This window comes from Podarcis melisellensis (genome assembly GCF_964234715.1).
Source record: "Podarcis melisellensis genome assembly, chromosome: 17".
NCBI classification, from domain to species: Eukaryota; Metazoa; Chordata; class Lepidosauria; order Squamata; family Lacertidae; genus Podarcis; species Podarcis melisellensis.
In genome coordinates, this window is record NC_138534.1 from 14,823,302 (window position 1) to 14,849,298 (window position 25,997).

Sequence of the window (25,997 nt, forward strand, 5' to 3'; positions counted from 1 at the left end):
TTTTGCTTTTTTATCTTTTGCAAGCCACTTTGAGCTTTCTTCTTTTTTTAAAAAAACACATAAAGCAGTGTAGGTATACACTTTTTGAAATAAACAAATGAGGAAATATGCGGTTGGGGCATTGCATAACTGGTCCTGCGATTCAACCTGCACGCTAACTGCTGCGATTTCTGGGGTTGCCATCTTTTTTAAAGAGCCTCCCCAAAAAGAGGACGCTGCGTCGGTCATTCAAAGCAAACAGATGCGCTTTGTCTTCCATTTCACCCCTCGGAAAAAAGAGGCTGCCAGTGGCGTAGCGTGGGTTGTCAGCACCAGGGGCAAGGCAAGTAATTTGCGCCCCCTAACCCGTGGATTTGCGCCCCCTAACCCTAACCCCCAGATGTTGCGCCCGGTGCGGCTGGCCCCCCCCCCTGCACCCCCCACGCTACGCCACTGGAGGCTGCGTCCTGGGAAAAGAGGACACATGGCAACCCTCGTCCTCCTCTCTCCCCTCGGCTTCTTTCCGCTGCGCAAGGAGGAGCCAAAAGGGCGCGGCGCCGAGAGGCAGGATCCGCCTGTTTCCTCCTCCGCGCCCCTCCTCTCCTCGGAGCCGTGCGCGCATCGTGTGCGCGCTTGGAGGAAGCTGCCCGGATTTGCAGCTGCCTGGCGTCTCGCGAGAGGAGGAGGAGGAGGAGGAGGAGGAGGAGGCTGCCCGACGGGGCCCCCCCTCTCTCTCCGCCCGGATAAATTGCCGGCGAGGCTGGGGCGCGGCTGCGGAGCCGACGGGGCGAGAGGACCAGCTGGGCGCGCTTGACGCACACGAGGCAGCCGCTCGCTCTCCTCTGACAGGTGAGTCGCCTTTGCCCTTGGCCGAGAGGAGCCTAACCTGCGCGTCTTTGCAATTGGGGGCGAGGATGATGTTGATGATGGGGGACGCGGACGCGCCTGGAGAGGCTGCGGGAGCCCAGGGCGCAAAGGAGCAAGCGGCTCTGCGCGCACCCTCGCTTTGCAAAGGGACCTCGAGGGGTCATCCGGTCCAACCCCGGGCTCTCTCGCCCGACGCGGGTCTCGAACCCACGACCCTAAGAGCAAAGAGTCCCACTCTGAGCCACCTCGGCGAGCGGGTGGGTAGGTGTGCCTTTGCGCTTTCTTCCTTGGCGTCTTCCTTTCTCTCCATCTTCCGTCTGTCTTCTTGAAAACCCCGGGAATGATGCGCAGGGGCCGCAGGCAGGCAGGGCAGACCCTGTGTATGCTTACTCCGAGGTAAGACACACACACACACACACACACACACACACACGAGTTGGTTGGGGCTTACTACCAGGTAAGTGCAGGTGCAGCCTCTTTGCCCGAGGGGGGCGGGACTGCAGGGCATCTTCTTAACCCCCTTTTCCCCGTGAGGAAAAATCTCTCTTGAGGATGCAGGAGTGAGTGGAGAGGCTCTCCGGGACGGCAGCAAGGAAATGCAGGCGCTCCCCAAACGCCTCCTTTCCCGATGCTTGGGGAGGTCTATAAATGTACTTTCATTTCTTGCTGGCGGATGCTGTGCTGTCACTGAACTGGAGCCATAATTGGGTGGGAAACTTTTCTGTCGGATAGGTCATCATCTTGGCAATGTAGGTGGGGGCAAAGAACAATTGGGAACAGAGCTGTGGGATAAATACAATGCAACGTAAAGCAAACAGAACAGAGATAGAATCTGCTGCTTAAATAGGTTTGGTCCCATTGTTTGGAGGAGACCAAGCCTGTTTGTTTTCTCTCCCTCTCTGCTAAAAGCTGCGTTCAAAGCTGCCTCAAAGCCTCTAACAAAAAAAAATTCCTTCCAGTAGCACCTTAAAGACCAACTAAGTTAGTTCTTGGTATGAGCTTTCGTGTGCATGCACACTTCTTCAGGTATCTTCTTCAGGTATCTTTAAGAACTAACTTAGTTGGTCTTTAAGGTGCTACTGGAAGGAATTTTTTTTGTTTTGACTATGGCAGACCAACACGGCTACCTATCTGTAACTCAAAGCCTCTAAATTATCCCATACTTGAAGGGGCCGATAGGCAAAATTTGCGGCTGTTTCACAGGGTTCTCTGTCGGAGAGGTTTAGTTGGGTTGCTTTTATTTACACTGGGTGAAATATCGTAGTTGGAATACAAAAACACTGTTGTGGGTGAGTGAGCATTTTTTAATTTGGAAAAGCTCCCTGGGTTTTTTTGGAACTCATCGTCTCTGTAATAACTGTTTAACCAATGCATCACCTGTACTGTCCTATATCTTTAAAAAAAACTGGGTTTTGAGTGCTTGGTGGTCCTTCAAGTATTGCACTGAGACTTAAAATGAGAAGCTTGAATCCCCCTAGCATGGTGTGCTCTTTCCCTTTTGTTACCTTTCGTATGAAAAGGAATCCTGCCTGATCTTGATCAACTTAAGGGAGGCATTAAGGTTTTTTTGTTTTTAAGTTGCTTTATAATCATTTCTGCAGCAGGATAAAGTTTCACGAGAACTGAAATGGAAACACATCCTGTCATTTCTGTGTTACAGAAACTCTTTAATAGTGCATACAAAATGTTTCAACCCCCCCTCCTAGAACTGTAGTTTATGCCTGTGTTTCCGGCACCCTTATAGTTCAAAGGATTCCTTTCTGGGAGGGGGGGAATGGGCTTTAAATGTACGATGTGTCCTCAGCCAAGAACAGATTTCTGAATCCTGTTTGGCTTTGACCACAGCCTGCACCAGCCATAGCTCATAATCATGGGATGATAAGAGTCACGGTCAAAATATCTGGAGGGCACGAACTCAAGGATGGCTGAGCGAGAGGAATATTCCAGAGCAACTCTGTCCTTAATAGACTAATGATGTGGTTTCATAATACAGATGGCAGTTCTGTTTGCAGAGGGAGAGTCTCACAACCAGCAGCGGAAGAAGGGGCAATTGCAATGCGTTAAGAACTTTATTGCTACAGAGGGAACAAACAGTCTCCCTTGTTCCATCTAACGCTACTTTGACAGTGGATCCACATTTGGTAACTGTGGATTCAGCTTGGCTTTTCTTCACTCATTCTTGTAACCAGAGTTTGATGCAGAGCTTTCCAAACTCTTCCAAACTTTTTAGACAGGCATCATTTTGCGACACAGTAATTCAGTTTTACTAGCAAACCAGAGGTTAAATGAACCCCTTTTCACACACCAACACATTGCAGCGGAAGCACTAACATGTCATGGCACACACAGTCTGGAAAGCTCTGGTTTAATGTCTACTCTGAAGGCACTGTTGTTTGTTTAGTAACTTAGTAAAGAATACTAGAATACAATGCTCAGCTTCCACTTTTCAAATCCCAATTTAAACTTTTATTTCCCTAACCTAACTTGTTGCTACTACGTTTTGGCTTGGAAAGTGAGGCAATTTTTCGGACACAAGAAAAGCCAAGTGTTCCCAAGGTTATATACAAATTGGCTTTGTCAAAGCAACCCAGAACATGTCTCTGCTCAGTTCAAGTTAATCAAGCAAGACTGAATAAACTAGTGAATTATAATTTAGAAATAACGGAAGATATCCAAAATAGTCGTGCTTTAAATACGCCCATTGAAATTGATACTTAGTATATCAAGTTACTTAAGCCTATTGATTTTAGCAGGTCTGCTCATGAGTATGACTCACTGGATATTGCCCACAAATTTTATTGGCTAGTCATATTTGTCCGGAAAGAAAATGCTTTCAGATTTGAAGTTTCAACCTTCCATATTGCATAAATGGAAAGTGTTTTAATAACAGAACTAGCTGAGCATATCTTAGCAGCTGCAACTTGTCAAAAGGTTAGGTTTTGGTTCAAGCCTTGCATTTAACTTGTGCTTTCTATCCCCTCCCCCAGACTCTATAAAGCATTCAAGGCCCAAACATGGCGGAAGAGAGGACTGATTCACAGCAGGTATGTTTGCACGCACCAAAAATGTTCCTGACGATTTATTCCAGAAGAAATGTGGGCTAACTGTCCTGTCTTCTGCATATACAGAATGTGGTTGCCAGGGTTGCCAACCTTCCCCTGGTGAGCTCCACCTACGACATGGTCTCTTCAGCTTACGTCACCACGAAGGACAACCATCCCTACCTGAAGTCTGTATGTGAGATGGCGGAAAAGGGCGTAAAGACCATTACTGCAGTAGCCATGACTGGCGCTCTGCCTATCATCCAAAAGCTGGAGCCACAAAGTAAGCCGCAGCTCTTGGAAACACTTTTCAGCTTGCAAAATTCTTCCAGGGGGAATAAAAAAGACCAGGTTTATTAGCAACAATAAACAGGTTCCCAAGCAGAAATGGCAGTCTGGGCATGCAAGTTGGCATTCGTTTGGAAATGGCTGTCGTTTCGTAGGCTGGACATTCAGATGTGTAGACAGCATGGTAAGGTCCAAAGTCATCTGTGATCCCTCTAGTGGAGTGCGTTGGGAACAGGCAGGATCCAGTGATCCTCAGGCATGCACCTCCAAACGGTGGAGCTGTCAGGGCTCCATCCTGGCTCCCAGGCACCTTCAGGTGGTTGCAAGGGACCAATAGCCAGGTGCCAAATGAGCCTGGCATCAGGCGAATTTTGAACACGGCCACCGAGTATAATAATCTCACGCAGTGTTCGAAACTCCCATTTTCCTTGGTGCATTTTGCAACAGGGAATTTCATGAGCCATTTCTGAGCTCTGGGTGCAGTGCAATGGTACCTCGAGTTAGAAACGCCTCAGGTTACAAATGCTTCAGGTTACAAACTCAGCTAACCTGGAAGGGTTACCTCGAGTTGAGAACTTTGCCCCAGGATGAGAACGGAAATCGTGTGCCGGCGTATCAGTGGCAGTAAGAGGCCCCATTAGTGAAAGCACGCCTCTAGTTAAAAACAGTTTCAGGTTAAGAACGGACCTGTGGAACAAATTAAGTTCAGAACTAGAGGTACCACTGTACTGTGCCTATATTATCAGATTAAAACTGCAGAGCGGAAGGAAAGGAGGACCTCTTTCTGCCTCGCCACTTCTAGCTACTCTCTGAAGACTGGAGAAGAGACCCTTTTAAGAACATTAGGGGGTTGGCAGGGGAAGGACTAGACCATATGAAAAATGAACATAATATTTTAGCTGTAGTTCATTCATTTTCAGCTTTGTATTCTTGTTATAAAAAAGCACACCTAGACATTCTTGTGCCCATATCCTAAGTTTAAGGTGCCATGTAGCTCCTAGCTTTCATATCTCAGCTTCTAACACTGATCTCAGGATGGTTATTCAACTACTAGGGTGCTGCTTAATTTCTCCAACGGTCAAGGATGATGGAAATTTCAGCCCAGTGACATATTCAGTTGTCAGCTTGCAAAATGCTCTGCTCAAAAGCCCCGTTGCTTTTGTAGAATGCCTAAAATGTTTTCACCACGGGGAGAGTATTTTGTTTGGCTTAGTGGAAGCACACTCCCTGCAAAGAACTGCAAAGGCCTGCCTTAAATAACAGCTCATTGCGAGGCTACTAATACCTTTGCATAACGTTTATGGGCCGCTGTGGCTATAAAGAAGCTTTCTGGACGAATTGGGTGCGAAGTCAAATAAGATTGTGACTTGTAAGATGCACAATGAGTCAAAAAATTCCTCCTGGCTCCAGTTTCTCACCCTTCACCCACTTCTAAATTCTGTCTCAGCTTCCCCTTTCGCCTACTTTCTCAATGTCTCACAGTTTAGAAACTTGGCACTTTGCGTTTTGCACTCCCGTGCTTGAGTGTGTCAGCTTGTTCGCGGAAACCTATTCTTGCAAAGTGGCAGAGGGCCAGGAGACCCTCTTTTATCGCTTTCTGAAGGAGCTCTGAACTTGCTAATGAGTCATTCATGATGAACTTCATCCTTAACGTGATACACCAGAATGCTTCCTGTTTCCCAGCAGTTCAAAGAAATAAACAGCTTCTGATTAACTTCTTAAAATTGCAAAAGCTGGCCTAACGGTCCTTTAATGTTTCCAGTTGCAGTTGCCAACAGCTACGCTTGCATAGGACTTGACAAAGTCGAGGAGAGGCTGCCAATACTTTATCAACCAACTGATAAGGTAAACTATTTAGAAGGATTTTAATGTGGCTTTTTCTCTCTCCTTGGTTCGAAGCAGAGTTACACATGAACTGGGAAAAAGGTGCCAACTATAGCTGGGGGCAATGGGGGGGGGGACTTCAGCGCAGGAAGCAAATGAAGTAGCCCCAAGGTACGCAGGATGGTATGACTTACTTGGGATACCTGCCCAGTGTTTAATCTACGAATGCAAAAGTCCCCTGCTTTAGGTATCTGTTGAGTTCAACAGTTCAACTGTTGAGATCTGCAGGGCTTTCTCATTCACGTCTTTGAAGGAAAAGGTCTCGCACTGGACACTTAGGGTGGTATCCAGTGCTACTCCTGCTCAGAGTAGAATCACTGATGTGAAGGGACTTAAGTTAGTCATTGCCATTAATTTTAGTGGGTCTACAGAGTAGGACTGGCCAGTGGTGTTGCGTCCTTTGCTGGTGCCCGGGGCACTGCTCTGCTTGCCCCTCCAAATCATGTGCCTGGGGCTATGCTGCCCCCCGGCCCTCTCCTCGCTACAACCCTGGGACTACCAATATTATTACTTATTTATTGAATTTATATACCGCCCTATACCTGGAGGTATCAGGGCGGTTCACAGAACAAAACTAAAATATAAAACCACAAAATATATCATCAAAACAAAAATAGTAATCACCACCCCTGTGCAAAAAAAACACACCAAACATTTTAAAAGGGCATCAGGTGTCAATCAAATCAACCAAAAGCCTGGTTAAAAAGGAACATTTTCGCCTGGCACTTAAAGGTGTGTCATGAGGGCACCAGGCAAACTTCCCTGGGAGAGAGCGTTTCACAGACAGGGAGCCACTACAGAGAAGGCCCCGCTCTCGTGTTGCCACCCTCCAGACCTCTCGAGGAGTAGGCGCACGAAGGAGGTCCTCCCCCATGTGTAATTCTATTTTGTCAAGTAAAAGCCCAGTGTTACAGCTCCTTTGAAGACTCTAGGCATTGGGGACACATTCCTCCAAAGTCTGCATGGCGTACACAAAGTGATCCAGAATCTAAGCTGGTTGCATTGTCAAAACTCAGGTTTATGTTTGTTCAACCCCCCGCCCCCCCCAAAAAAAACACCAGCAAACAGGAAGCAAGCTTTTTTATTGGCTTACTTGTTTTTTTGGGAAACCATCAGGTTATGTAATGGGCAAGATTCTGTCTTGTTTTATGCTTGGTGGGGGGCTATGGGAACTCATGAGGAACTTGTGAGTGTGTCCCAGCACGCTGCTCGTTCATAATAAAACTGTATTTTTAAACTCTGGCTGAATGTGATGGGCAAACTGGGCCCATGTGCTTTATACTGAATGAGTTGTGTCACTCCTTGCGTCTTGCATTCAGCTAGCAGTGAAGAATCTGCAACCACTTTTTCTAGGTTGTCGCTAACGCAATGGATGTGGTTGTCGGTGCGAGGGATGTCGTCGCAACTACCGTGACTGGTGCCAAGGATACTGTTGCACAAACCATTAACGGAGTTGTTGACAAGACAAAAGGAGCCGTCCAGGACAGTGTGGAGTTGACCCGGTCAGTGGTCAGTGGCAGCATCAACACCGTTCTGGGAAGCCGGGTGCTGCGTCTGGTGACCAGTGGGGTGGACACTGCCCTCAGCAGATCAGAGACCCTTGTAGACCAGTATCTCCCACTGACGGAAGAAGAACTAGGTAAGTTCTCCTAGAACAGTGGTTCTCAACCTGTGGGTCCCCAAATGTTGTTGGACTACAACTCCCATCATCCTTGAGCTCTGGCCTTGCTAGCTAGGGGTGATGGGAGTTGTAGTCCAACATCTGGAGACCCATAGGTTGAGAAAGGCTGTCCTAGAACATGGGTAGGCAAACTAAGGCCCGGGGGTCGGATCCGGCCCTATCGTCTTCTAAATCCGGCCCACAGACAGTCCGGGAATCAGTGTGTTTTTACATGAGTAGAATGTGTCCTTTTATTTAAAATGCATCTCTGGGTTATTTGTGGGGCATAGGAATTCGTTCAGTTCTCTCCCCCCCCCCCCATATAGTCTGGCCCCCCACAAGGTCTGAGGGACAGTAGACCCTGCTGAAAAAGTTTGCTGACCCCTGTCTTAGAAGGTCCAGTCCGCCAGGTTACATACCTTGTTATGAAGATTGTGCTATTTTTCGTAAATAGAAACGAGGGGGAAATACACTTGCCAAAGTTCATTGGTTATGAAGCCAATGAAATGTGATGCTATCGTGTATTACTGTATTTTTCGCTCTACAAGACGCACCAGACCATAAGACGCACCTAGTTTTTGGAGGAGGAAAGCAGCAATCCCTCTCAGTGTTCTGGCTTCTGGGATAGCTGCACAGCCTGCATTCGCTCCATAAGACACATTTCCCCTTACTTTTTAGTAGGGAAAAAGTGAGTGAGTCTTATAGAGCAAAAAATACGGTATTTTTCAAGAACAAGGAAAACATAGTTTGTGGGTAGAACTGGGCCACTTGATGATCATTTGACCATGCGGTTGGTTTACGACTGCAAACTTTGTAACATGGCTTAAGATCAGTCAGCCCAACACACTCAATCGCGGCGACTCTCTAGGTTTGACGGAAGGCTTCACATTCAAAGCTCTTCCCTGGTAAAGTCGCCAGCTCTCTTACCTTGAATGTTTCACCATCAGACCAAAAACACCTTGCAAAGTTGCCTTGGGAGAATTTGTCTCTCTTGGCTATAGGCAACAGAAGCGAGGGAGAAAGAGAGGAAGCGGTTGCTAACTTTCCTAATTGCAAGCTTGATGGCATTAACTTGCCGCGGTTACAGTTGGAATGGTTTGCTCTTTTGATTCTGCAGAGAAAGAAGCTACGAAAATGGAAGGATTTGAAGTTGGAGTTCAGAAGCCAAGTTACTACGTTAGACTAGGGTCTTTGTCTTCAAAGGTCCGATCCCGTGCCTACCAGCAGGCCTTAATCAAGGTTCGAGATGCTAAGCTCAGAAGCCAAGAGACAATCTCTCAACTCAACTCCACTGTCAATCTGGTAAGTGAGTTCTGGGCTCTAACTTCAGATTTTTGCAAAGGGTTTCAGTCAACCTTTGGGACTCACAGTGCATGTATTGGTGGATGGCAGTCCACTCTACCTTTTTAATAATATTTTAATCCTGTGTTCTTTACTTGTGAGTTGGCCTTGAGTTTTAAAGTTTGCAAGGCTAGCATTAAGGTAATACACAGCTCAGCGTTTTACTAGGCAGCCTTCATACATCCATGGACACAATAAGAATATTTTCTTAACATCAAATTGTTGAAACAATAGGTCTAAAAAACACTGTAGTGGCATTTGATGGGCTCTTCTTGTTGTTTAGTCGTTTAATTGTGTCCGACTCTTCGTGACCCCATGGACCAGAGCACGCCAGGCACTCCTGTCTTCCACTGCCTCCCGCAGTTTCGTCAAACTTATGTTGGTAGCTTTGAGAACACTGTCCAACCATCTCGTCCTCTGTCGTCCCCTTCTCCTTGTGCCCTCCATCTTTCCCAACATCAGGGTCTTTTCCAGGGAGTATTCTCTGCCCATAAGGTGGCGAAAGTATTGGAGCCTTAGGGCAGGGTAATCTGAAGGGGGAAATGTTAGGCTTTATTTAAACAAATAAAGAATTCTTCAAAATGATATGTAGTGTGCCAGCAACTGCAGCAAAGGAGAGGTATTGGTGAAAACAGAGGCTCTGTTGGACAAGAATACATAGTTACATTTTGGGGCCCAAGTAGATATTTTTCATTAATACGAGATCCATAGAGCGCTGTGAAATTCCAACTTCCTAATTCTTTTTCAGAGGGTTTCTTGGAGGGTTTAACAATCCCCAGTGGAGTTTTTAAAGGAGATATCAGAGCCGACCTTGTACAAACATGTTTGATACCTGAATGAATAATAATAATAAAAAAATGTCCAGTAGCACCTTAGAGACCAACTAAGTTTGCTACTGGACAGTTTTTTAATCTATTTATTCGACTGCCGTCAGACCAACACGGCTACCTACCTGAATCTTGTTTGATAACTGTTGGCAGAACAAAGATTGCTTTAGCTGTGAAAGCACTCCCAAGAACGATCTGAGTTTCCTGGGAGAAAGATTCGCAGAAATCAGTGGCTACTCCTGAGCAGACATGTGCAGGATTGCACCGTTGAAGAGTACTTCCAAAAAGTTGAACGTGCAAGTCTTTTGTATTCCAGATTGAATATGCCAGAAAGAATATGAATAGTGCCAACCAGAAACTCCAAGATGCCCAACAAAAGCTGTATAATTCCTGGGTGGAATGGAGGAAAAACACAGGCCAAAATGAGGAAGATGACTCCCGCAGTGCTGAGGTAGGTTGCTGAGTGAGCATTGGGCAGATGCGTCAGGTTAATACTGTATGTTTCGCTCTATAAGATGCACCAGACCACAAGATGCACCTAGTTTTTGGAGGAGGAAAACAAGAAAAAAAATATTCTGAATCTCAGAAGCCAGAACAGCAAGAGGGATCGCTGCACAGCGAACCCTCTTGCTGTTTTGGCTTCTGGGATAGCTGTGCAGCCTGCATTCACTCCATAAGATGCACACACATTTCCCCTTACTTTTTAGGAGGGAAAAAGTGAGTGAGTCTTATAGAGCAAAAAATACGGTATTCTGCAGCCTTTTAAATATGTTTGCAGGAAGAGGGCTTGCTGTTTGGTTGTTTTTCTTTTAACTATTTACTTGTGTTTTTTTAATTGTATTCAATTTTATGAAGAATATTACGAGTTAAAGTAAAAAAAAAAGGAAAGAAAATACATAAACCATTTTAAAAGGTAGAGGAAAACAACACTATGACAGCAAAATATAATTAAGATCACAGAACTATATAACACACGTGCAAATTACTGATCTTACAGTTTCCCTCAAATATACACGGATTCAGGGGTTGGTATGGTTCCGATAAATGCACTCCAAATATCATTTAATTTGTCCATACATAATGTTTGTATGAAGGCGATCCATTCATGAGTTGCAATGCCATCTATCCATTGATCGAAAGGCTATTTTTTTTGTCCTCCCACTGTATTAGTATCATATATATTTTTGCAGATATAAAGGGCAAGGTTGCAACCAAAACAATTTCCTTGCCCAGTTGCTGCAGCAGTCTACAGCTGGCCATGCTGAAAGTTCTTTATCAAGGTTAAGAGTATTAACCTTTTGACCCAAATAATTACAGCAGTGATAAGGCTGCTGTCCAGGACTCAAGCGAAGGCTTAAACTTAGCTCTTGCTACTACTGGGTATTAGCCACAGCGGAAATACAGGAAGCTTGTAAAGGAAAGGGAAAAGATGTGAATGAGTAAGGTGGCTTCTCTCAGCACACACTTTCCCACACCTACAAAATCTTTGTAGCAAGCATGGGGGTAAAGCTATCTGGCAAATAGGATATAACTGAAGGACCACTTGACAGATCTGTTATTGGTGGGAGGCCAGGAAAGAGAAATGCTTTTCGCTTTCCATGTCAAGGGGTTTGATTAGGTTGCAAGTCCCAGCCAAAGTTAGGATCCCTTGGGTGTGGAGAAACATTGGTCAGTGCGTATGAGCATTCATTTGGGTCTTATGGCAGTGTCTCAGCCAGTGTTAAAAACTCAGATATATAAGCTTATGCACCAAATGGCTCCTTAAATCAGGGCTAGTCACCAAAACAGAATGCCTAGTGGCCATTTTGGGGGCCAGGCGGTTCAAAAGCCTTATTTTTCAATTCCTGAAATTCATTCTGATTGGGGAGTGAACATGTAATGGAATTATACAGGATGCATTGTGAAAACAGCCAAGATCCATGGTTCCCCAGGTATGCACCTCCAAATGGTGGAGACATCAGGCGCCATCTTGGCACCCGGGCATCTTCACTTGGTCGTGGGTGGCCGATAGCCAGGTGCCAAATGTGCCTGGTGAATTTTGAGCACAGGTCCCAGCTTCGTTCCATACTTCAGTCATACCTTGAAAGTTGAACGGAATCTGTTCCAGAAGCCCGTTCGATTTACAAAATGTTCAGAAACCGAATCGCGGGTTCTGATGGCACATCGGACGTTCGGATTCCAAAGAACGTTGTAAACCGAAACACTCACTTCTGGGTTTGTGGCGTTCGGGATCCAAGGTGTGACTGTACCCCCGCATTGGAAGTTCAAGTTATTGTTGTGTAGGGCATAGCTGTCAACTTTTCCCATTTTTAAAGGGAAATTCCCTTATTCCGAATAGGATTCCTCACAAGAAAAGGGAAAAGTTGACAGCTATGGTGGTGGCTGTAGAATATTGGGGTTATTTTTTAAGCTAACAGAACAACATGGAGCCCGTTTCCAATGTCCCTGTGTTTTGCTTTTGTTTCCAGTACATTGAATCACGCACACTAACGATTGCACGGAACCTGACCCAGCAGCTTCAAACCACCTGCGTCACCCTGGTGTCAAGTATACAGGGTTTGCCCCAGAATATCCAAGGCCAGGTTCACCACGTGGGGGAGATGGCGGGCGAGGTCTACCGGAACTTCCGCTCGGCGTCTTCCTTCCAGGAAGTGTCCGACAACCTCATCACCACCAGCAAAGGGCAGCTGAAGAAAATGAAGGAATCGCTGGACGACGTGATGGATTACCTGGTGAACAACACGCCCCTCAACTGGCTGGTAGGTCCCTTTTACCCGCAATTGGCTGGCTCTGAGAATGCTGGGCACAGAGGTGACGGGGAGAAAAAGACCAGCCAGGAGGACAAACAGCCTGAACGCAACACAGAATAAATGGCGGTGTGACAAAACGTACACACACACGCGTGTAGCTTGACTAACAAGGTGGCTGAGCTGTGGTAGCTGCAGTGTAACCTGCTGGGGGGCAGGGGAGAGAAATTTAATTCCTGCCGCACTTTCTCTGACAAAAAAAGCAAAATAGGTTTTCTGCGCTCCCGAGTTGAGTTCCCAGTGTTTGGGTTCGAAGTTGTGAAAGATGCAAAGTGCCTTAAAAGACTTCTGAGCCTCAGCAGATTGCATTGGATAAAACCCCTTGTTTAGCTACCTATATATTACAAAGTTCCATCTTGCCTCTCAGTTAAAGTGGCCTTTAAAAGGAGCTTACTGCTATTCTGTTAATATACGCAGGGGCAAAAAAAAAAAAAAGCAAAAGCAAACCCCTTTATTGAAAATCTGTAAAGCTTCTGGCAGCATAATTACACTTTCTTATTCAGCTTTCGTTTGAAAACTGCACACTGTACCCTTGTATACTTATCATTCCTTCCATTTGCCTTAAAGCAACTTGTTCTAGGACCTAAAAAAACCCAAAAAACAAGCCTCGATAAACTTTTTCCACTCCTTGCGTGGAGTTGGACTAGACTTGCCAGAGTAACTTGTCTGTTGCAACACCTCACGTTCGTCCTTCATTTTAAAATATGAGACGTTGTACTACTCAGTAACTCCACTTAAGCTGCTATTGAGCACTGTGCGCTAAATGAGATTCATGCTGTTTGTACATGGGTGTTTTTAGCCTGTCTTTTTGTAGTGCCTTGCCTTGTAATTTCACATGTATGCTTAGTAATAAATGCTTCAGCAGCCGGAGTCTGGTGTCTCTTGGATTGTGTAAAGAGTATTGAGGATGCGAAACAAACGTTGTGACTCAATTACCGTTGAGCTGTGGGTCTGTTTAAAACGGGTTGAATGCAAATTGCTGAATCAGCACCAAGCATTACATGTAAACAGATGGTCCAGGTGTTGCTGCTGTATTTATTTTCTACCTATGACTCCTCATCCAGCTCTCTGGATACTTGCAGTTTCTTAAGCTTCTACCATCCCAGCTTTTGCTTGTAGCTTGCTTTTCTGGGTCGGGGCTCTTGAATTGGTGGGTTGTGGCTTGAATCGGTAGGCTGTTATGATGTATACTATGCCAAAGGAGGCCAAACCACCTGTCTCTCGTAGCACAGACATTCCACAGTCTTGATGGCCCTTCAGATTTTACAACAGGTCCTAGGAAGCTGAACCACAACAAACTGTTGAGAACATCAGCGAATGACCTGGAGATATTTCTGGTTCCTCCTGCTCCGCTTGTTCTTGCATTTGATGCTTAAACTCAAACAAAAATAAGTTTGCTCTGCTGTCCAGGTATCCTGCTGCGCTAACAGTTACATGACAAAGTACACACAGGTCAATATGTTAATAGTTTTGTCCATGCAGGGAAAACATTTAGCGCACAGGATGCCCTGAGACTTCCACCTGTGTAGAATCAGCACCGATGAGGACTTAAGCGTTCTGCCAACATTGCTGGGGTAGACATTGCAGGCCCACTCAAATCACAATTCATGGCTAATAATTCCCCTAGTCTAAAAGTGCCCTTTAAAAAATTGGCTTTAAAATTGAACCATCCCAACCACCATGCGATCTGTAATGCATGCTTTGTTGTGCTGGTTTCTTTGAACACATTTTGGTTGGTGTTGTCTAGTTGCATCGGCAGAAGAGTGTGAACATTTTGTTGCACTGGTGGGTGGGATTCACCTAACTAGTCCTATTAGCCGAAGCCCTGCTCAAGGACTTCTGCTTGTGCAATGGGGCTTCCCCTCATCTCTAACCCCTCTGCCCCCCCAGAATAGCATGCAAGGGAAGCAGAGGAGAGATTGTTTCATCTGGCAAACTGAAATGCTTGTGCAGATGGTGCAGTCGACACAGCAGAGTGTTGAATTTCTCCCCAATTGTTTATCCTGGTCCAACTGCCCTGGCTGCCAATTGGTTTCCAAGCCCAATTCAAAGTGCTGGTTTTGACCTATAAAGCCTTAAAAGGCTCAGGACTACCTCAAGGACTGCCTCTCTCCATATGAACCTACCCGGACCCTGAGATCATCTTCTGAGGCCCTCCTTTGTGTGCCTTCTCCTCGAGAGGTTCGGAGGGTGGCAACAGGAGAACGGGGCCTTCTCTGCAGTGGCTCCCCATCTGTGGAATGCTCTCCCCAGGGAGAATTGCCTGGTGCCTTCATTATATACCTTCCGGGGCCAGGCAAAAACTTTCCTCTTTAACCAGACCTTTGGCTGATTGACAAAATGTGTTGTGCGGGGGGCAAGAATAATTGGGTTGTTACTGCTTTTATTTTTATTATGTATTTTGTGTTTTTTATATTGTGATTTTTTGTCTTGAGCTGCCCTGAGACCTGAGGGTAAAGGGTGGTAAACAAATTTGAATAATAATAATAAGCACCTTGGCTTACTAAGGACAAGCAATAATTCATGTATGGACTGGTTTGAGCCGTGCAATTAATCTGTGGTTTAAAGATCATGGATAGGCTGTGGGATCTCTCACACCCATGGATATTCTCCTTCCCTTCAGGTTGTGAAATTTTCCCTCTATACAATTCTGGTGTTGCATAAGCATTGTTCATCTGCATTAAAACCAATTGCATGTGCTTCTAATAATAATAATTTTTTATATGTATCCCGCTCTCCCCGGCCGAGGTTGGACTCAGGGCGGCTAACATCATAAAAAAAACACAATAAGCATAAAAACAGACATCAGTTAATTACAATACATCTTAAAATTAATTCAGACAAGTTAAAATCCAGGCAGGTGGCAATTAGGTAAAGGTAAAGGACCCCGACCGTTAAGTCCAGTTGCGGACGACTCTGGGGTTGCAGCACTCATCTTGCTTTATTGGCCGAGGGAGCCAGTGTACAGCTTCCGGGTCATTTGGCCAGCATGACTAAGCCACTTCTGGCGAACCAGAGCAGCGCACAGAAATGCCGTTTACCTTCCTGCCGGAGCGGTACCTATTTATCTACTTGCACTTTGACGTGCTTTCAAACTGCTAGGTTGGCAGGAGCAGGGACCGAGCAATGGGAGCTCACCCCGTGGCGGGGATTCGAACCGCCGACCTTCTGATCGGCAAGTCCTAGGCTCTGTGGTTTAACCCACAGCGCCACCTGCATCCCCAGGTGGTAATTATCAGGCTGCAGTTGAGAGTGGTTAATAATTGCCAGGACCAACTGTTTCCATTGATCATACAAGGAACTGTGAATGGGTTGGGGGCCTCCTTCGGGCTTGTTTTATTCAAAGGAAAGTAAGCTCACATGCAATTTGACTGGGGCTGATGAGTCCCACAAAAACCTGGGACGGTTCCACATTTTCTACCCCTGCTTTAAAGAATGACATGAAGATAATTAATAGTTTTCTGCACAGGTGAATAGCATGTTACATAGCAACAGAACCAGGGTATGGTGGTACCTCGGGTTAAGTACTTAATTCGTTCTGGAGGTCTGTTCTTAACCCGAAACTGCTCTTAACCTGAAGCACCACTTTAGCTAATGGGGCCTCCCGCTGCCGCTGCGCCGCCGCTGCACAATTTCTGTTCTCATCCCGAAGCAAAGTTCTTAACCTGAGGTACTATTTCTGGGTTAGCAGAGTCTGTAACCTGAAGCATATGTAACCCGAGGTACCACTGTACTTGCTGTTCCTTTGTACATATGTATATGTTCCACAAGCATTCAAGACAAACATAAGTACAATCCTATTCACAACAATAGCTCAATTGTACAGGATCTTCTTTGCAAGCAGAACGTCACAAACTCAATGCCATGCAGCTCCAGTGTTTGAAATTTGCCAGGCACATTTTGCACCTGTGGCTATTGGCCGCTTGTAACCAAATGAAGGTGCCAGAATGGCACCTTACATCATCACCATCTGGAGGTGCATGCCTGAACTGTTTTCACACACTAGCAGCACATCCTGTAGAATTCCACCCCTTATATTTTATCTGCAAAATCAGGATGAATTTCAGGAACCAAAGTGCATCATCTGTGCAGCCTGAGCAGGAGCCGAGAATGACGTTATAGTGAATTGTTGAAGATTGTCTTCGCTTCCCCCAACCCAATGCCCTGCTCACAGTTGTGAAGAATAGCCCTACATTATGAGTGGCCCGTGTCACCATTAAGAAAAAGAGGTTGGAATAGGCCAGTATATATGTGGACTGTCCCTGAGTCAAGTGACTTTTCTTCTTTTAAGTTCTCAAAACTCTTAACTTGGCTCAAGGTAGTCCTTTGAACTAGCCAGATGCTTAACTGAGAATCAGTCACAGTCAGCCCATCTTTTGAAAAACAAGACTTTAACCCCATCTTGCCCCCAAATAGCAACTAGACATTCCGTTTTGGAGACTGCAACCTAGCGTATATATCCTGAGTTTTGAACACTCTGCAGCTCTAGGTAGGGCAATTGCCCGCCTGTGTAGACAAAATGGAACTAGATTTTTCTCCTTTGGTGTAAGATGAAGCCTCATGTTCCTACTTGGAGGTTTTGCTGTGTTCAGTGGTGCTTATGCCCTGGAAAGTGTGTGTAGGATTGTAGTCGTATCTACGTAAGGTGCTCAAAACAGGTTACGGAAGAGTAGGCAACTTGACCTTGAATCCAGTCTGCTGCTGAAATAGGTACAGAATAGGCTAGGACAGAAAACTCCCTGCTGCCTTATTCTGAGAGTTTCAAAGCAAATGGTAGCAGGGAGACCAGCCTAGCAGCAGACATAGTCAGCATAGTACTTTTGTGTCCACAGTCTTAAAATAATAGGCAGCTGATCCTGCCTATGCTTACTCTGAAGTTCCACTAATTTACAGTGGGGCTTACTCCCAAGGGAACACAGAGGCATTGCCGCTTTAGGCCGGAATGAGCCCATTAACTTTAATTATTTTGAAACCAATTCATTCTGAATCGAATTATTTCTGGTTTGCATGAGTCAGTTTACCCCAACTATCCTGCGGGTGTAAACCACTGAGCCTCTTGGGCTTACTGATCGGAAGGCTGGCGGTTCAAATCCTTGTGACGGGGTGAGCTCCTGTTGCTCTTCCCAGCTCCTGCCCACCTAGCAGTTCGAAAGCACACCAGTGCAAGTAAATAAATAGGTACCACTGCAGCGGGAAGGTAAACGGTCTTTCTGTGTGCTATGGTTTCCGTCACGGTGTCCCATTGTGCCAGAAGCGGTTTAGTCTTGCTGGTCACATGACCCAGAAAGCTGTCTGTGGACAAACGCTGGCTCCCTCAGCCTGAAAGTGAGATGAGCGCCGCAACCCCAGAGTCGCCTTTGACTGGACTTAACCATCCAGGGGTCCTTTCCCTTTCCCTAACTGTTTCGGAGATGAAATCAAGCCATGTAGTCACGCTGTTGCTTTAGAAACAAGAGATTTGGAGGAGAACCTGGTATAAACTATGACAGTCGGTTAAAGTAAAGCGGGCATGCGCTGAGGGAAACTGATTCACACGTACACTACAGTTTAGTACATACCGGATCTCACTTCTGGTATCAGAGACCAGCTTAGGAGAAGACCTACAGCAGGGATGTAAGCTGTGGGTGGAAGGAAAGATTTCTCTCCAGATTGTTGGTCTAGGAATAGGACTCGTGCTTTCAGTGACAAAGGCCTTGAGTGCAATTCCCAGACAAACCCACCCAACAGGAAGAAGAGGGCCGAGGCCTTAAATGCTAGCCATAACTAGAGTGCATGATTTGCATGTAGAATATCCCAGGTAAAAACCCTCAAATGCTGGCTGGGAAAGACTTCCTGTCTGAAATCCCAGAGTGGTATTCAAGTGAGTTTTACACAGTGTAGACCTGTTAAAATTAATGGGGCTGACTCAGAGAAAAATAATATTTCATTTATAAATCGCGCATCTGGCTGGGTTGCCCAAGCCACTCTAGGTGGCTTCCAGTACATAAAAACATAATAAAACATCAAACATTAATAGGAACAATCTGATCCAATTTAAAAGTCACAATAACTTTAAAATAAACAACTTATATCAAACAAAGCAGCATACAACAATCTATCAGAATCTAATTGTTGTTGCTGAGTCGTTTAGTCGTGTCTGACTCTTTGTGACCCCATGGACCAGAGCACGCCAGGCACTCCTGTCTTCCACTGCCTCCTGCAGTTTAGTCAAACTCATGCTGGTAGCTTCCAGAACACTGTCCAACCATCTTGTCCTCTGTCGTCCCCTTCTCCTTGTGCCCTCCGTCTTTCCCAACACCAGGGTCTTTTCCAGGGAGTCTTCTCTTCTCATGAGGTGGCCAAAGTATTGGAGCCTCAGCTTCAGGATCTGTCCTTCAAGTGAGCACTCAGGGCTGATTTCCTTAAGAATGGATAGGTTTGATCTTCTTGCAGTCCATGGGACTCTCAAGAGTCTCCTCCAGCACCAGAATTCAAAAGCATTGATTCTCCGGCGATCAGCCTTCTTTATGGTCCAGCTCTCACTTCCATACATCACTACTGGGAAAACCATAGCTTGAACTATACGGACCTTTGTCGGTAAGGTGACTCTGCTTTTTAAGATGCTGTCTACGTTTGTCATCGCTTTTCTCCCAAGAAGAAGGCATCAATAGTAAACAGTAAAATTAAGCATCAGCAAATAATAATTAAACAGTTCAACCACAATAAAGAATTACCAATCTATAATCAATAAAAGTAACAGCAAATCACAGTGCATAAAACACAACAAAACATACAAAATAATGTAAAAGGATCAAATTGAGAAACTAACAAGCACGACTTATAAAAGTATTTTTTTAAAATATCCCTGAACTCCTCTCTTTCCAGCTGCTGCTGCTGCTGTTCTCAAAGTCATAGTCCCGGAAAGGCTAGGTTGGGGAAGGCAGGTGGAAACACTATTGCCTGATGAGGAACAGAAAGTGTCTCTCCCCTCACAGTTCTTATGGAGCAGCTCTCTTGTGAAGGTTTCCAGGGTTGGAGGGTGGGGCAAAGCAGGTGTTCATTAATTTCAGTGAGCGTGAATAAAATATAGCTGAATAGCACCTCTGGAGACCCACCATCAGTCAGTGTAGTCAGTTCAGACCTGGGTGGGTCAGTGGTCTGACATGATATAAGACAGCTTCCTATCAGCATTCAAAATTTGGCAGGTGCATTTGGGTGGTGCTGTGGGCTAAACTACAGAACCTAGGACTTGCCGATCAGAAGGTCGGCGGTTCAAATCCCCACAATGGGGTGAGCTCCCGTTGCTCGGTCCCTGCTCTTGCCAACCTAGCTGTTCGAAAGCACGTCAAAGTGCAAGTAGATAAATAAGTACCGCTCCGGCGGGAAGGTAAACGCCGTTACTGTGCGCTGCTCTGGTTCGCCAGAAGCAGCTTTGTCATGCTGGCCACATGGCCCGGAAGCTGTACGTCAGCTCCCTTGGCCAATAAAGCGAGATGAGCGCCGCAACCCCAGAGTCGGCCACGACTGGACCTAATGGTCAGGAGTCCCTTTACCCTTTACCTTATGGGCCACTTGCGACTGAGTGAAAATGCCTGGGCTCCATGATGGTGCCTGACATCTCCCCCATCTGGAAGTGCTTGCCTGGGAATCCTTGGATTTTGAATGTTTTCTTTTTCTAAAAAATAACGCCTTTATTGATTTAATATACAATCATACATTACAACGGAGTTAAACATGAAAATGAAAAAGAAAGAGATAAAAAAGAAAAGTACAAGAAAGAAAGAAAGACAAAAAAGCAGAATTGACAATAGCAAAAAAAAAAAAAAAAATCAGTTAGAAAAGCCAATCATTTTCATTGGCCTTTTCATATTGTCTTGATTTTATCGCACAGTTTATTTTATGAATTTTTCTATATATTCCTCTAAGATGTTTATTCCATTTGTTTATTATACACAAGTATCATTCAATTCTGCTAGGATAATATCATTTTTTACAGTATAATCTTATATACTCCTTGAATAATTTCCATTCTCTGCATGTTTTTTGATTCGGGGCTCCCCTGACTTTTCCAGTCAGCTTTGCTAATTGAAAATACTCGATCATGAGTGTTTGCCAATCTATTATTGTTGGTGTTGTTTCACACTTCCAACTTCTGGCTATGAGTATTCTTGCAGCCGTGATTGAGTACATAAACAGTGGTCTTGTGTTTTGCTTGATTTCTATTGGCAATATTCGGATCTTGAATGTTTTCAAACACCAGCAACACATCCTGTACAATTCTATCCATTATATTTTACCTGCACAATCAGTATGAATTTCAGGAACCAGAAAGTCATATTGAAAAATAGGACTTTTGAGCCGTCTGGCCCCAAAATGGCAACTAGGCATTCTGTTTTGGCGACTGTAACTCTGGTTGAAGGGGCCATTTGGCGCCTAGCTTACATAACTGAGTTTCTACCACTGCTTCGTACATTAAAATAACACAATTTGGATAAATGGTTGGTTTAAAATCTTTGGGTCTCCTTTTATTTCTCACTATGAAACCTACACCAGAGAAAGAGGCATTTCCCCACATGAATTATTTGTGAACTTTTTAAATGATAAGACAATATTATTTCATTTCACATGTGATGCACTATGTTTTTGTCAATATAGTACTGAAATGGGAGGAAATTTTGCTGGCCTGTCCTCCTCAGTTTGAGTCCTAGGCCCTTAACGCTTTGGGAAATGTTGAAAATGTTGCCTTCAAATTTATTTTAGTTTCTTCCTCTGCAGGTTCTGGATTTTGCTATCACAGACTTGTCTTCAGAATCGGATGAGATACCAGATATCTTGGCTTTGGGTGAAGAAGGGCAGCAAGATTATTCGCGTGCAAATGGTCCCATCACCACAGGCCAAAGAGCTGAATAAACACAGAGCACAAAAAACCAAAAACTAATACTTTTGACTGAAGAAATATATGTTCATACCCATTCCCCCCCCAACCCCTTTTCCCCCTCCTGCTTTTTGGAGTGGAGTTACCTAGCTCTTGGGGAGTATCGGAATTGTTTGTATCACTTTTGCTTCATTTAGATCGATCAAAACTCTGACCTTGTGAAAAAATATTATGGAACGCACATTAGCGTAACCTATTAGCATGGAGGAGTGGACTGCTCTTGTCGTCCGTGTCAGATAAATGTATTCAACTGGTCAACAATTTAAGTCTGTATCACAGTTTGGACAGCAGTAGCTTCTGAAACCACATCTCTGCTGCTTTGACATGGAATCCTGTCTGAAAGAAGATTTGCCGATTTCAATTTCAGTTCCTCTGTCAATACTTCTGTGTTTCTCCATCAACATCTTTACCTGCCAGGACGAAAAAAAAGCAACCATTTCTCGTCTCTTTCTGTTTCGCTGTGATGTATTTGCATGACTCTGTACCAAATGTTTAAACAGGTGCCCTTTGAGATCAAATGCAATGGATGAGCTCAGTGCTCCTTGCTTTTCTAAGATTATGATGCTCCAGTAAATTGCAACTCATGTTCTCAGTCAGGTGATAAACCTGTGCCTGGGCTGCACCATTTTAGACTATGGGAGAAAGACCAAATGCTCTTCCATACAAAGCAAATCTTTGCATGTAGAAATCTTAGCACATCACAGAGAAAGTTGAACTAGGACCATCCTTCCTGATACCTAATTTTGTTTTTCTGTGGAAGAGCAATCATGTGAGCTCTCCACTTGCAGCCAGAAGTGATACAGCCCAGGGACAGTAAGAATTAGGCTTTGCAGTAGGGGAACATGTGCTCCTTTCCAATGTTTTGGACCACTTCTCCCATCATCCCTTTCCATTGGCTGGGCTGGTTGAGGCCGATGGGAGTTGGGAGTCACAGGTTTCGCCATCACTGCTTCAGAACGTCTGGAGTTTAACCAGGACAATACTTTAGAGCAGTGGTGGCCAAACTTGGCCCTTCAGCTGTTTTTGGACTACAACTCCCATCACCCCTAGCCAACAGGACCAGTGGTCATGGATGATGGGAATTATAGTCCCAAAACAGCTGGAGGGCCAAGTTTGGCCACCACTGCTCTCGAGTAAAACAGAGCCAAACACAGGTTCAAGAGATGCAAACTTGGAAACTTCTGACAGGGTTCAAAAAAGGGAAAGACGTGTAGTGAAAAATGGGGCAGAAAATACGAACGAGATGGAGAAAGCTAGCCCTGGAGCGATGTTCCTGCGCAATCCACAATTGTTTTAGCAGGGTTTGTATAGTGTCCAGTGGTTTGCCGTCAAACAGATCCGGTATTTCTTGACGCAAATCGGAAGAGTCAGAGGAAGCTCAAAACAAACTAGAAATGCAGATCAGACGAACTTAACGAAATGCTACAGTTGAGAGGCTACGCCGTGTTTTGGTTCAGACACACCTTTAATATCGCTGGCAGTTTTGGGGTTTCCCCCCATTTTTTAATTATGGGATTATGAGGGTTTCCTATGGTGCTAATTCTTATAGGTTAGGTCCACAGATCTGAATTAAAGAGATAATTTGACGCTCTCTTTAGCATGAAGTGGACAACTCCCACCCCACTCTTCAGTTATGCATTATAAGAGATAACATGGAAGTTTTAAGCACTAGTCACTGAAATGCCTTGGAAATAAAGTTTAAAACTGTATAATCTGATGGCTGCTGATGTTTTGCTTCTCCTTTTTATTGCTTTTTATATACCTCCAAACCTTAGAATTTCATGATTATTTGAAGTTGCTGTAGCTGCAACTGGAAAAAACCAACCTTTTCTGAGATACAGGGTTATCACATTTTGATGGGATCATAAGAATATGATTTCTTACGCTGTCTTACGTCTTTGACTAAGTTGAGTTATATAAAAAAGCACACAAGATCACCACTGATCCCACAGTCAGATGACTTCCATGAAAAATAAAATTTGCATCTACTACTTTTAGTTCTGCTTAAGATACTTTTTAAAAAACACACACCAAAGAAGTAATTGTTGCTTTTGTAAGGGTGTGACTGAGTTGGCAAAAACCGTTCAAATGTCGTTATTAACAAGTTAACCAAACCTTGAAGGCCATTAACTCCTCTCAGAAAACAAAGTGATAATGCAACATGCTTCTTTTAAGAACTAAATAACCATTATCCTTGAAATATTTTTGTCATTAAAAAAGAAGCAGCATGCAGCCTAGCTCTATCACAAGACCTTTGGGTGCCTGGAAAAGTATCTAAATAAAATACATGCCCCTTCCCAAATAATAAAATAATTGACTGCTTACTGCTCTATAATGCCTACCCTCCAACATTCCTCAGATGAAAATAAGGACGTTGTTCACTCCCACCCCCAACTGATCCTCCTTGATCTCCCATTTTGTCCCCCTCGCTCCCCACAGGGCCTTTTCAGTGATGGCTCCGACCTGGTGGAATGCTCTGTCCCATGAGACCAGGGCCCTTCGGGATTTAATCTCCTTCAGTCAGGCCTGTAAGACAGAGCTATTCCACCTGGCCTTTAATTTGAATTCAGTCTGATCTTTTATTTCCCTTCTCTTCCCTCCCCCTCCCCTTTTATGAAGATTACCCGCTCTCAGACCCCACAGCTAATTCTCCCCTGGTCTCCTTGCTGGCCCAAACAGGACTAATTTAGACAGCTAGCCCTGGTGATCATCTAATGTTTATTGGATGGATTTCCCCCCTAAATTGATTTTTTATTTTATTGTTATTCATGTTTTATGCCGTATTTTATGCTGTTTTTTGTAGCATCATGTAATGGTTATATGGGGTTGCTCGTGCGTAAGTTGCCACCACTCCTGGCTAGGTAGCCTGGTTAAACCTTTCCTGGCAGGACAGCCCTTCACTACGTGGCTGTTCAGTCGCTAGCAGAATCCGTCAGTGGGTGTTTCTTGAACTTCTTCCAGCAAAGAAGTTATTTGACGCCAAGTCTACGCCTACTTTCCCTGCGCGGAAGTCTTCTGCGCAGGGTGTGTGTGTGTAGCGGAGGACCTGTGCTCTCCCCGCTGGTCTCCAGTGAAGAGTCCTGGAGCCCTCTCTCCGATTCCCCCATCCGCCCCCCTTTATCCCTGGTGTTACGCTGATTTCCTTCCCCAGCTGATGAGTCCCCTCTCTCCCTGCTTGGCCCTTCTCTGGCATCGCTTGGGAGCCCTGCCTCCACTTCTGGCTCCGATGTCAGTTCCCTGACACATCAATTAAGTGTTTTAAATATGTTGTTAGCCTCCCTGAGCCTGGTTTTCTAAACCAGGAAGGGCAGGGTATAAATAAATTATTATTATTATTATTATTATTATTATTATTATTATTATTATTATTATCATTATTATTATTATTTCCACCACCAGTACCCCAATGGGACACAGTACATATCCCCTCCATCCTGAGAAAGCCAGCGTGGATGAAGAAGTGGCGTAGTGGTTAAGAGCAGTGGACTCGTAATCTGGTGAACCGGGTTCGCATCTCCTCCACATGCAGCTGCTGGGTGATCTTGGGTTCCCCTTTATCACATACACGCCAGAGCCTGGCCAATCAATCCGCTGGGGGGGGGGCATGACCGGGACAGTTTCAACCGAGGAGTGAGCCGGAGGACTTCCTCTTTGGCTTGCTTCCTCAATTATCCACCCTCCCTCCCTATTTGCACTGGCCTGGCTATGGACTTCAGCTGGTCGCCTTGGTTGTCCAAGGGACCTGGTAGGAATTTTTCCACTTGGCAAATTGGCACTGGCTACTTGGTTTTCGCCTACCTTGTAGCAATTGCACAACTTTGTTAGGGTTGCGGTTAGGCATTGTTTGACCTTGTGTGGAGGAAGGGAGGTGTGGCCACCACCTGCCCCTCCAAGCTTAAGGGTATTCCGTTAGAGGAATCCGGAGGTGTTGATCTTGTCTGAAGCCCGGGTCGGGGGCTAGGGTCATGGCACTGTTAGGATTTTTATCTCACCAGCTGCTCAGCAAGTAGCACTATGGTTGTTTATATCATGTGAGTGTCTGAGGAAGTCTCAGTACTGTTGGGTACTGTGATAGAAGTTACTTTCACTTCTGTGTGAAATGTTCTGTACTGCTGCTGAAAGAGAGCAGACATGCTGGTGGGTTCTCTGTTTATATGGACTGTAAATAAAGTAGTTTATAGCTACTGATTGTCTCTTTCTTCTGCAATGAGATGCCAGAAGACGAGCGTGCTCCTCTCAGGAGGGAGGGGTCGCTTATCACCGGTCTCCCTGGACTGAGGAAGATTTACAGCCAGAGGGTGACCACCGGAGAGATGCCCCAGTGTATTGGGAAGATTGCGGCCTTCCCGGATGTTTTTCCAACAGACACGACCCCGACGGGAACACCAG

The 25,997-nt window shown here is 45.1% G+C and overlaps 1 protein-coding gene across 1 annotated transcript; it reads left to right on the forward strand.

Moving 5' to 3' along the window:
* The first annotated feature begins 671 nt into the window (after positions 1-671).
* PLIN2 (perilipin 2) lies at positions 672-23,320 on the forward strand. The gene is made up of 9 exons (XM_081894483.1): positions 672-828; positions 3,834-3,890; positions 3,975-4,170; positions 5,938-6,020; positions 7,413-7,698; positions 8,837-9,021; positions 10,204-10,338; positions 12,356-12,646; positions 21,449-23,320. Exons 2-9 carry the CDS (start codon positions 3,861-3,863, stop codon positions 21,581-21,583), a joined length of 1,341 nt encoding a protein of 446 aa, XP_081750609.1. The 5' UTR covers positions 672-828; positions 3,834-3,860; the 3' UTR covers positions 21,584-23,320.
* The last annotated feature ends 2,677 nt before the right edge of the window (positions 23,321-25,997 follow it).

What these genes read in the sequence shown, in the direction of transcription:
- PLIN2 (XM_081894483.1), top strand. Translation starts at nt 3,861, where the DNA reads ATGGCGGAAGAGAGGACTGATTCACAGCAG. An exon ending in AGAGGACTGATTCACAGCAG is followed by an intron (nt 3,891 to 3,974) that starts GTATGTTTGCAC and finishes CTGCATATACAG; the next exon opens with AATGTGGTTGCCAGGGTTGC. An exon ending in ACACGCCCCTCAACTGGCTG is followed by an intron (nt 12,647 to 21,448) that starts GTAGGTCCCTTT and finishes CTTCCTCTGCAG; the next exon opens with GTTCTGGATTTTGCTATCAC.